Raw genomic sequence first — 11,545 nt, forward strand, 5'->3', positions numbered from 1 at the left:
TTTGGAGCAGTTTCCCCTCTTATAAGAAAACTATGGAAGACTGTTTTCAACACTATAGTGAAAAATCATTGATTCCTAAAAAACATTGGTAACTATAACAAAAATGTAATCTCTACGTCACAGAATGTGATTTTATAAGTTGGACTTTTTAAAAAACAACTAAAATGTATAAAACAGTGAATTTCATCCACTGTAGTACGTTTAAAGAAGATTTTAAATTGATATTTACGTGCGTATGTACCGTGACATGACTTATATTCAGGTAAGAGAGCAGAGCGAAAACTGCTTCGTGTTGGTGTTTAAACTGGAGTCCATCTGTTCTTCTCTTCTCCGAACCTTCTCTGTTCACCCAGGAGATGGTTGTGTGGGGAAATCCCAGGAGATCCACAATTTGGGAAAAACTCCACTCAGGCCATCTGGCACTAACAACCGCACCGCTAAGTCACTAACTCACCTCCATTCCTCATTTATTGTCTCTGGTTTGAGCCTCAGCTGCTTGTCCTGACCGTGAATAAATTAGCAGAGTTACTGTCCTGTGATTGGCCGATAACATTTAAAGTTAAAGACTGTAACTTTGATCGGAACAAAAAAATTATTCTCATGGAAAAAGTTAATTTCCCGCCTTACGTAAACACATACATCCACATAAACATGGCTGTAGTAATTAGTAGCTCTGTCAATCATCTCCAGACTCCCGCCCCCTCATTTAATGAGCCAATTAACCTCCCTCTGAGGTGTAAACATCCAACCAATCAGGTTTAAACACAGGAGCTCTGAGAAACATCGGGAGGTAGAAGGAGAAAATTACAGGACACACACACACACATGCAGACCTCACACTCTCTGAATGACAGAGCAGAACTCCGTGGTCTTCAGATCTGTTGTTCCTGTCCGTTCTGATCCTCCTCACGGCTGCGCCGCCATCTCTGAACACACTCTCTGAAAACACCGCTGACACAGACGTGTGTGTGGATTAACTACATTCTGCTCAGAAACATTGTTGCCATTGACATCCCAAGTTTTATTAAAGGCAAATTTCTTATTTAAGAAGCAACCACTTTAAATAGGAAACTAAAGGAAAGTGCAAAGTCATTTAAAGCAAAGAGTTCAGGGGTTTTCCTTTACGTTTTAAGACAAAGACAGATGGAAATATAGCCTTGAATTGTAAAATAACAAATAAAGAAAAAGCTACACCTTTTTATAAATCCTAAATAAGGAAAATAAAGGAAATACACTCAAAGACAAATAAAACACATGATACAAAATGAACGGCTGTGGTTCTAGTTCTGGTCAATTAGACCAAAACGACTGCAGGTGTGAATGTGACTGTAGCTGGTTGGTGTTGGTGGATGGTTGTATTCAGAATGACTGTTATAAACATTAAATCTTTTTTAAGTTTTCTCATCTCTGGTTATATTTTATTGTTGTGTTTGTTACTCTTCCGTTATCTTACTAATAGTTTTATTGATTCACTGTGGTCACCTTTGGCTTGTTGTTAAAGACTACGGTTTGTTGATAAGATTAAGAAATGACCGAATTAACGAACGAACAATTGAACGAACGAATGAACCTTATGTGAGCAGCTCTTAAATCTTTTTAAGTAAAAAATCTCGTCTGTGTTGATTACTGTGTTAGGGCTCCCTCTGGTGGTGATACATTATTTAAAGGAAATTAATCCGTTTGTTTCAAGTTTTTTTTTTTAAATAATCACGAACCACTTGAAAAAAAGACAACGAACTAAAAACATGAAAAGTCACATTTAATACAACATGGACATTGTTTATATTATCAATTAACCGGCTTTTCAAAATAAAATTCTATAATGAAATAAAATTAATCTCAGTATCCTTCAGTACGTGACTGCTGCTGTGGTGACGACACTGTTGATCACAGGCTGGTTTGTTTATCATCACCAGCTCTGTTAGAGTCCACGGTCCGGTCATAATCCCATTCATCTCTGCTGAGACAGGAAATGACAGCTCATTAGAAGATTAGGGTTCAAGGTTAAATATTCCAATAGTATCTATGTAATATTATGTATGTGAAAAGTAAGATTAAGTTTGGAGTTAGGATTATAATTAGGGTTAGATTACAGTCAGATTAGGAGACCAGGGAATATGATGTGTCTGTTTAAAGGTCCCGCAAAATACAAACACCAGTGTGTAAGAGTGAATGTGTGTGTCTGACCTGTTCTTCCTCAGGAGTCTCTTAACAATAACGATGATAAAAACGATGAAGAGGAAACCGACCACAGCCGTCAGACCGACGAGCCACGGCTGGAGGGTCACCGACCGAGACCCTGTTGACACTTTAAGGCCTCTGTGCACATCTGACAAAACACAAAGTTTAATAACTCATAATTTTCTTTAACGCAACAGGAGTTTGACAGATAATGTTTATGAATATTTTTTATTTAATTTATCACATACAGTATGAGTCAATTTATAATAAAAAATCAAAGGAAATAAACCTCTGATGCAAATGAATGTTTGCTTTCATTAAATAAAATTAATTTTAGCAGATTTAATCAGTTCTCACTGTGTTCCCCTACAGTCCAACCACCAACACTGTCATGTTGTGGATTTATACCTGTTTTCTGTGATTCTGTTCCAGTCCCTTTCAAAGACTGAGCAGATTAAATACAGACCCTTTTCATGTACTTGATGTACAGTAAAATCACTGTAGTAAAGGACATACTGTATACAGGACACAATAAAACACCTATAAAAGTACATAACTAATCTATGCTTTGTGTGAATCATTTAATGTTTGAAAAGTTTCCTCAGAGAGACAGTCACAGTCTGTGGCTCTCAGACAGAACGTTGTGCTGCTGCCTGTCAGAGGTTCTCCGACACATCAGTGTGACTGAATAAACGCTGTGTAATTTTCACACCGGTGTCACATTAGCATTTCACTGCAGGAATTAATACCAGGGTGTATTCAGGGTAAATGACTCCTACCTTTACCAGCGGAGCAGCTGTTCACAGACAGCAGACAAACACAAACACAGAGCAGGAAACGAGACACGTCCATTCTGAAGAAGACACACTCAGCTGTGTGGACACCACTGGACAACGCACACACAAACTCCTGACGATGACTGTGGTCAAAGCTCACAGTCCACAGGTAGGATGTGTCACACACACACACACCCAGGTGTGTGTGTGTGTGTGCTCTTTTATCAGCTCTGGACTCATTAGCAGGTTTCCTGTGTATTAGCTGCAAATCCTACGTTTTCATATTCTGCACTATTGTGTGTATGTATAATTATACATATAACTATATATATATAGTACATATATATGCACATAAACATATAAACACATATATATGCAGTTAGACAAATATATATATGTATATATATATGTATATATATATACACACACATGTACATATATACTGCTGTATGAACATCTACCAATACATAAATATTTATACTTGTGCTTTTATGAAACCACTGAAGGCCATGTTTTCAATGGAATCAACGTGAGTGAGTGAGTGAACCTCTTCTCTCCTGACGGTAACCCACTCTCTTTGTACCTGTACTCAAACAGCTGGACCGATGTTTGCAGCTGGTCTTCACAATCCAAAGCGTTGTATACCTTGTATACCTTTGCATGAATTCAAAATTCTTTTTAGGTGAAGCAGATTTGTCCTTATGACGAAGTCCAAGTGAAAATATAAACAAACAAACTAACAAGATATTTTCAGGTGGCACCTGAAGACCAATCATCATGCACACCACACTTTTATTTAGTGTTTTTGTCAGTGATTACTGTACACTAGTGTCTGATCTTTGGTTTGAACAGATCAATAAAAATTGAAATGTGAACTGATTGAAAAAAAAAATCAGAGAAGTGTGTGAGAAGCTGTTCTGGTGAAGAGAGTTTCATGTTGGTATGCGGCTGCGCAGATAATCTAGGACTGCGTCTGTGCCTTTGGCCACGATTGCTGCTCTGGGGGTCCGGAAAGGGTTCCCCTCCAGACTGAGACACCTGAGGACCACAGGACATCTGACGTCATCTTCAGCTCTCAAAGTCAGAATAACATAACAATAACCTAACAGACATTTCCATGACACTGTTTGAACTTATTCAGTTCCTCACAGTCACCTCTCATTACCAACACTAGGAAAAGTCTGCAATTTTAAAAGAAACCTTCCAACTGTGGTCCAACCTGAGGCTGCTGCAGAGACCAAGTTCAGGAGGGACGTTGAGCAAGTCGTTGTTTGACAAGTCCAGCGTAGACAGATTAACCATCTTCACCAGATGGCTCGGGTCCACGCCGCCAACCTGGTTGTTACCAAGCAACACCGTCTCCAACGAAACCAGCTGGTAGAGGACCTCGGGGAAGGACTTAAACCTGTGGTGAAGACGGAGACTGGTGGGGGAGCTGTTCGATTTTTAATCAGTCTACTGTAGACTGATCGACTGAAAACGTGGGGTGAAACAGCGTGAATGTGTTTTCACATACTAATCTGGGAGTCCAAAGTGGAACAGGGGCAGATGTGTTGGTGGGAGGACAGAGGCTGAAGGACAGAGTGGTAGTTAGTTACCTGTTATAATTCAGGATAATGGATCGTAGTTTAGTTAAGGTCTTCAGGTCAGAGGGTAAATCACTCAGCTGGTTATTCCTAAGAGGGAGAAGGTGAGGAAAGGAAAGAACTACATCAGGTTATTTGTCACACTTTGTATCCCAACTGTTGGATTGTTGTTTTTAAGGTTCCATTTTTACTTTAACAACAGAACTTCATCATTAGTAAAAAACATTTATTTACAAAGTTCTCAACAGTTAAATCATAACATTTCTCACCAATTTATGTTTTCATTACTCTATTTCAAGTCTTAATCTATGATTGGAAACAAAAACAAACGTCACATGATTCAATGTTTACAATCGTCACAGACAAGGTCAAAGGTTAAAAGGTCACAGTTAGGAATGGGCTTTGGTTACAGCTAATGTTTGGTATTTAGTTGAGGTGTTTCTATGATTCTACTGTATGTGAGTGTGTGTGTATACCTGAGGTCGATGTGTGTCAGCTGCAGTAGTTTGCAGATGTCAGGAGAACAGCAGGTGAGTTTGTTGAATCCCAGGTTAATGTCTGACAGTGAGGAATGGAACTCTACCAGTCTACACACACACACACACACACACACACACACACTCAGTGTTATTCTGGGAAACATTAGTCTTCACACATTTGTCACTGTCACACGGATGATTAAGTGTAATGCACTGGGAGGTGACACCAGCAGGGGGCAGCAACAGCGCCAACTAACTAGATGAATGTTACTATAGCACCATGAACTCCATATAAAGTTTGGTGATTGGCTGTGAGCTTTCACTGTTCTCTTCTTATTCTCACCTGTATCTGTTAGAGAACTGATGGAACTCCAGAGAAACAGTAACAAATACACCTACACCCTGTGTGTGTGAGAGTGTGTGTGTACAGTACCTGGGGGGTACAGAGGTCAGCTGGTTCTTGCTGAAGTTCACAGTGACCACACTCTGACCTGCTGCAGCATCGAAAACTTCATCTGGAACGACATCTGCCTGTTTCCCACTGAGAACAAACACACACACAAATGAAACAGTGTGAAGGAGAGACGTGAACGTCCACATCACATCCAATCATCCTCACGCCGACTCTAATCTAACCCTAATTCGAATCCTACTGTAATAACTAATCAAACATGGATCCTCAAAATTCCCTCTGACTCTTTTGTGAAACTTGTCCCCATAAGGACAAATGTTCAGTTTAAGGCTCATTGCGTTTGTGTGTGTGCGTGCCGACATCCCACTCTGGTCTGTGACTCACGTGTACTCCAATAACTTGAGTGTTTTGATGTTGTGGACGTTGACGTTGGATTGACTGGGTAACGTCATGGCCGTGGGTCTGTTGTCCACTTGTTCAGGTTCCTCTGAAGAACACGACAACAACACAAAACCACACAAGACCAAGACTAGTGTAACAGACACTGAAGGACACGTTCAGACATCAACACTTCGTGTCTTCCTACAGTCAGTGAACCTCACCTTGAATTCTCCCCCTCAGATATTTCAGCAGCTCATTGGTTCCTTTCTGTGAGAGTGACAAACAGACAGTGTGAAGAACACTGGTGTTATGGACCTATTGTATTTGTTTTAGTGTGTGTGTGGCCCCTACAGCCAGCAGGTCTCTCCTGATTCCTCTCAGTGGGTTTCCCTCCAACAACAGAACTTTCAGGTTAGGGAGGAGGCTGAGAGTGGCCGGAAGACTGACGGAGACAAAGACCAAAGGTCACAGCAGAAAAAACATGTTGATAATAATAATAACTATTATTATTATTTGTTTTTAGCTGTTTTTTTATATGGACATGTCCAACTGTTTGAATCTGTTCTTCTTGTCCAACCATCATGTTTCCACTTCCATGATGCTGCAGTATCACGATACAGAAAGTGATAGAAAAACAGAAAGTCGCCTTTTAGGTGCAGGTGATGTCTGCAGGGACATGGAGTCCTATCTGATGACATACGTGGAAACGTTGTTGTTGGTCAGGTCCAGCCGTGTGAGTGTGTTCAGTAAAGTGATCTGCTCAGGGAGGGACTTGATCTTATTGTCTCTGAGCTCCAGAAGAGAAACAGCTGCCAGGCTGGAGAGCTGCTCGGTCTCCAACCGATCGATCTGGTTGTTGCCAACGTACAACTCCTGCAGACACACAAAAACGTAGTAGTACAACACAAAGTTATCTTTCAGGAAGTTTGAAGATGTCTCCATTATCATAACACTACAATATAATTTTGTAAAATTCAAATGTGTGATGTTGTTCTGTTACTGACTTCCACAGAAGAGCGTAGAAAGAGTTCAAGGTTCCTAGTCCTAATATTTCAGTATTGAAATAAATGTGTACACAGTGACTGACACCAAATACTGTAAGTGCTGTCACAACCTTGAGGGCAGGAGCAGGCAGCTGAGGTAGGAGACGGAGCTTGTTGTGCCTGAGATAGAGCTGCTCCAGAGCGAGCATCTCTGACAGACTGGCAGGAACATGGGTCAGCTGGTTGTTGCTGCAATCCAGGAGTTTGACTTCTGTCACAGCCGAAAAAGAGAGAGAAGAGTCACTCAGTTTGTGCTTTACTGTGTGTTCCACACAGAGTGTGTAACAGGAGTATTTCTACTTTTTATGACTAACATCTGGTGAGGAGTTTTCCCATCTTCACTTCCCGGATTGAATTTTACGTCTTTATGTCTGTAAGGAGACCTAGCATCGATCTGGGGCCAAGTTACAGAAACACTGAGCAAAAAAAAAACTTTTTTGTCTGCCTTTATCTTTGATATGTCTATGTTTGTTTACTTTGAAGACATGATTTAAATACAAAATGACTGAATTTTACAATGTTAGCCCAAGTATTGAGTTACTCTTTGTGACTTTAATGTTGAAACACTGATGTGTAGGAATGCTATGAATTAAACTTTGGATTGATTTGAAAAAATAAAAAATAAACCCTTACTCTACATCCCAGAATAACAGGTTAGGGAAAATCAATGACAGATGAACAAACGGTTTCTTACTTGTGAGCTTGGGCAGAGAGTCAGGCAGACAGGTCAGCTTGTTGTGAGACACATTAAGTTTCTGCAGACAGGTGAGGTGACCCAGACCTGATGGAAGGTCCTTCATGTTGTTGTTGGACACGTCCTTTAAATGAGAGCAACAATCAGGACACTTCTATTAACAACAACAACAACAAAGTTATGAATGTCACTGTGTGTGTGTGTGTGTGTGCTGGTCACCGAACCTGTCAGACACTCCAGTTCACCCAGTTCTTCTGGCAGGTTCTCCAGCAGGTTCTTCTGTAACGTAAGGCTGCGAAGGTTCTTCAAAGCACACACCTCTACTGGCAGTGATGTCAGCTGGTTATGACTGAATACACGGGACAGCAAATACTTGATGTCACATAACAATCTCAAGTATGTTTCAATACACACTTTCTTGTCAACCTATTGATGAAGGTTAGAGATTTTACATAAAGAAGAACTTGACACATTTCTCCATTTCTTTTTTCAGGAAATATGTCACTGCTTCATGAAGCTATGTTCAATGACAACTCCATCACACTGTACTGCTGTAGTGCAGTGTGTGTGTGTGTGCGTGGGTGGGGGTCGGGGGTATAGAACATCATTACCTGAGTCTCAGCTGCTGCAGTTCCTGCAGTTCTCCTAATGCACTTGGTAAGTTGCTCAGCTGGTTGTCATGGAGCTGTGAGAGAAAAGTCACATGACGTCTCTTTTCATTGTCATCTGAAAATCATCACTGATGTCGACTGATTTTCATTTATACTCAGACGATTAGGTGTTAAGTCAGGAATCTCACTGATTGATTTGGTGTCACTCACATCCAGTGTAGTGAGTCCTGGCAGCAGTCTAATGTCATCAGACAACTCTGTCAGCTGATTGGATGACAGCAGCAGTTTGGCAAGGTCAGTCTGTTCCCACCAGCGGTCTGATGCACCGAAGGAGACATTCTGATTGGCTTCCTCTGGGGTGTCCACGTTCAAACGGTACACACTCTGAGGGACTGAGAAATGTGTTACTAAAAGGTGGGTTTAATAATGTTTTCATTTTGTTGCTTTTTACCCAAAACCTCTAAGACATCGCACTGATCATGAGCCTGACACCCATGAAGGTTTGACAAAACCCTGATGCTGCATTTAAGAAATTAAGTAAAGACCTCTAGAAAAAAAGTACTATAAAGAGATATTTTCTACATGCTTTTATAGTGAGTACAACTATTGATACATAAAACAGCTCATATTATAATTCATATCACTACCACTGAGAATGAATTGCAGTGGACTGAATTTAAACAAAATATGCCTATTTCTAAAATGTTACCAAGATGCCTTTTATCACGAGCAAAACTATTTCTGCTAATTGAAGCTACAATAAATTAAGCTAAGCTAAATTACTCTTAGCTTAGCTTATTACCTTCTGTCAGTCCTCTCCCTGACAGGTTGAGTTGCCCACTCTTCCTCGCTGCTTTCAGAAGACCGTACGGTACCGGAGCTTCCGGTTTCTCCGTTCGGAAGCCGGCCATAGAGTCCACTTTGTCTCTTCTGAATCGGGACATTGTCTACAGTACGTGTTTCGGAGATGACACTGGACTGAGCTTTGTTTACCTTCTTAGTCTTCACAACCAGACCTAAAATTCTTTTTCCGGCCGCCAATGCAGTGAGAAACCTGCACTTCCGGTTATCGGTGACTGACATTCCAAAGTAAAAGCCCTAAACTCATGTTTTTGTCCCGTCTAGTTTTTCTCCAACGTATTTTTACTCATATGTTGACAAATTCTGAAAATATTAAACTATAAATTCAATCTCACAAAGAGAGGAGAGAGTGAGAGAGAGAGAAAAATAGGGAGTTAACTATTTGAGGAAACAGAACGTAAAAACGGAAAATACCAATAACAGTTAAACAACGTTAATGAAATAGTCATAATAATAATAATACATTACCAAAATAAAATAAAAAACAACAAATACGGATGAAATCTGAATGAGCAGACTAACCAAATAGCCTCACTAAAATGCTGGGGTGTCTTCCTCATCTTTTTGAGATTATAAATAAAATAATATCCATTTTATTTAGAACCATTTAGTTAGTTGGATGTTTTTTCCTCGATAGTTAATTTTAAACCGGATGTGTACAGTGTGACAGTGAAAACGTCTGAGTGACACTCGCTGTTGTTTGGAACAAACTTTATTGAAACTGTCAACCAGGACAGGAGTGACCTGACAAGCGGAATAATTTTCAAAAGTATGAAGAGTCTCAACAGTTAATATGCCAGTTTGTGTTTCACAATCCTCAACCACAACATATTAATCAGTTATCTAGAAAAACATAATAATAGTAATAATATCATAATAATAGGGATAATTATATTAAAAATGAACACCATGCCCCGTTGAAAAGATCACACATGACTGATTTTCCTCTGTCATTTTACTGCAGGTTTTACTGTACACGACCTCTGACACGTATATAAACTAACACGGCTACGAAGCAACAAAATCCAACAACTGTTTATTATTGTTCAACAAAACGGCACAGACAGAAGAACGTTAACATGTGGCCATGAGAGACGGACCAAAAGACAGTGACAGACGGACAGCAGAGACTACAGCCTCAGAATCTCACACAAACTAGCAGTATTACACATTCAGCCCTCTGGGAGGCGCTGTTATCTTTCCCATGCCACTAAACGTCAACACACGCCCTACAGGAAACCCTAAGCAGAACCCTATTGGAATAAAAGATTGAAGAAAGAGAGCTGGGAGGGTTTTGGGGGAGAAGGACGGTTGGATGCCTCTGATTGGCTGAAATTGGGACGGCTGATGATTGGATCTAAAAGTCCTCGAAGCACCACTTGATACCCAGAAAGATCTTTGTTGCAAAATGGCCAGCCTCCTTACAGTATTTACAAAAATATAAAATGTAAATAAAAATACAAACTAATTCTGTTTGTAAAAGTATTCTTGTTTAAGAAGGGAGGACTGAGGTGTTGGAGGTTTGCTGGAGATAGCGGCTGTCTGTCCACTGGGTGGCGTCATTGTTGTTGTCGTCGTCTTCCAGACAGCACGGCGGCCCCGGCCAACCTCTACTGGTCTGTCTTCTGCTTCTTGGTTTCCACTTCATCCTGCAGGTAAAGATAGAACAGAGTGACAAGGGTCATGTCTGGTCAATACAGGACAGGAAATGACACTGCTGCCTCCTGTTGGACAAATGACAGATTACAACCTAGTGGAAAACCGAATCTGTCTGAAATGTAGAGCTGATTTTAGGTGAAGTCCAAGTAGTTGCTGAGCCACATTTCTTTTCCAGTCACAAACATGTGTTTGAACATCTTCGTTGTGTGTATGAGGCTTTGAATAAAATTATATTTAAAATATGTACAATAAAAAAACTACTGAAACAACTCATTTGGCAGACAGTGAAGAACTTCACAAACAATTTATGGGAGGCTTCAACTTGTCATAAAAATTATATTATTATTTATAACCACATAATTATAACAAAATATTAATCATGGTTTGATTATAAAAAAGCAGAGAAAATCCTGTTTATAAATCACATTTAACTGTAATCACTTCCCAATAATTAGTAGTTACTAAATAACAAGAACCAATGAACCTCTTCATTAGTCATCAATTTAAGTGTAGAGTAATTTATTGAGTTATATATATATATGTATGTATATACTGTGTGTATATATGTATATGTATATATACATATATATTATATATATATACAGGATTATCTTTAGGTAAAACTGGATGATTTAAAAAATGGGTCGTGTGTTCACTGAGGGTTTATTATAATATGAGAACCACTTCTTCAGTGCACAGAGTTGTATAAATAAGGTTCTCACTGTGTCGTGTATTGTTATTTTTACAGCCTGAAGGCCAGTTGGAGTAAATAGAAGGATCCTGTGGTGTGGTTTGGTTTACGTCCTGGATGAGGTGATACTGGCTCTGACAAGAGCCTGTTCCTGTGGTGTTCCTCACAGTC

At 39.8% G+C, this 11,545-nt stretch overlaps 3 protein-coding genes across 4 annotated transcripts in view; all 3 read right to left on the bottom strand.

The window, feature by feature from the left end:
• Positions 1 to 1,742: 1,742 nt before the first annotated feature.
• smim24 (small integral membrane protein 24) lies at positions 1,743 to 3,213 on the bottom strand. Of its 2 annotated transcripts, none has more exons than XM_008334938.3 (3): positions 2,961 to 3,213; positions 2,188 to 2,329; positions 1,743 to 1,960 (listed from the first exon to the last, which is right to left on the bottom strand). In XM_008334938.3, exons 1-3 carry the CDS (start codon positions 3,031 to 3,033, stop codon positions 1,888 to 1,890), a joined length of 288 nt encoding a protein of 95 aa, XP_008333160.1. In that variant the 5' UTR covers positions 3,034 to 3,213; the 3' UTR covers positions 1,743 to 1,887. The 2 variants fall into 2 exon arrangements, with proteins under 2 accessions (XP_008333160.1, XP_008333169.1); XM_008334947.3 differs by having other exon boundaries at positions 1,743 to 1,957; positions 2,961 to 3,200.
• A 489-nt stretch (positions 3,214 to 3,702) lies between these two features.
• On the bottom strand, positions 3,703 to 9,219 carry lrrc40 (leucine rich repeat containing 40). The gene is made up of 15 exons (XM_008334959.3): positions 8,966 to 9,219; positions 8,374 to 8,555; positions 8,164 to 8,237; positions 7,772 to 7,901; positions 7,553 to 7,676; positions 6,930 to 7,069; positions 6,516 to 6,688; positions 6,167 to 6,257; positions 6,037 to 6,082; positions 5,819 to 5,921; positions 5,456 to 5,563; positions 5,020 to 5,130; positions 4,556 to 4,633; positions 4,177 to 4,362; positions 3,703 to 3,995 (listed from the first exon to the last, which is right to left on the bottom strand). Exons 1-15 carry the CDS (start codon positions 9,105 to 9,107, stop codon positions 3,890 to 3,892), a joined length of 1,794 nt encoding a protein of 597 aa, XP_008333181.1. The 5' UTR covers positions 9,108 to 9,219; the 3' UTR covers positions 3,703 to 3,889.
• A 499-nt stretch (positions 9,220 to 9,718) lies between these two features.
• Positions 9,719 to 11,545, bottom strand: part of ptmaa (prothymosin alpha a) — an 8,308-nt gene continuing 6,481 nt past the window's right edge. Inside the window, exon 5 of the mRNA XM_008334972.3 lies at positions 9,719 to 10,673. Within this exon, the coding sequence (XP_008333194.1) occupies positions 10,635 to 10,673 (39 nt within the window). The 3' untranslated portion in view covers positions 9,719 to 10,634. The remainder of the gene's footprint in view (positions 10,674 to 11,545) is intronic.

The sequence above is a fragment of the Cynoglossus semilaevis genome, chromosome 2 (assembly GCF_000523025.1).
Source record: "Cynoglossus semilaevis isolate Cse_v1.0 chromosome 2, Cse_v1.0, whole genome shotgun sequence".
NCBI lineage: Eukaryota > Metazoa > Chordata > Actinopteri > Pleuronectiformes > Cynoglossidae > Cynoglossus > Cynoglossus semilaevis.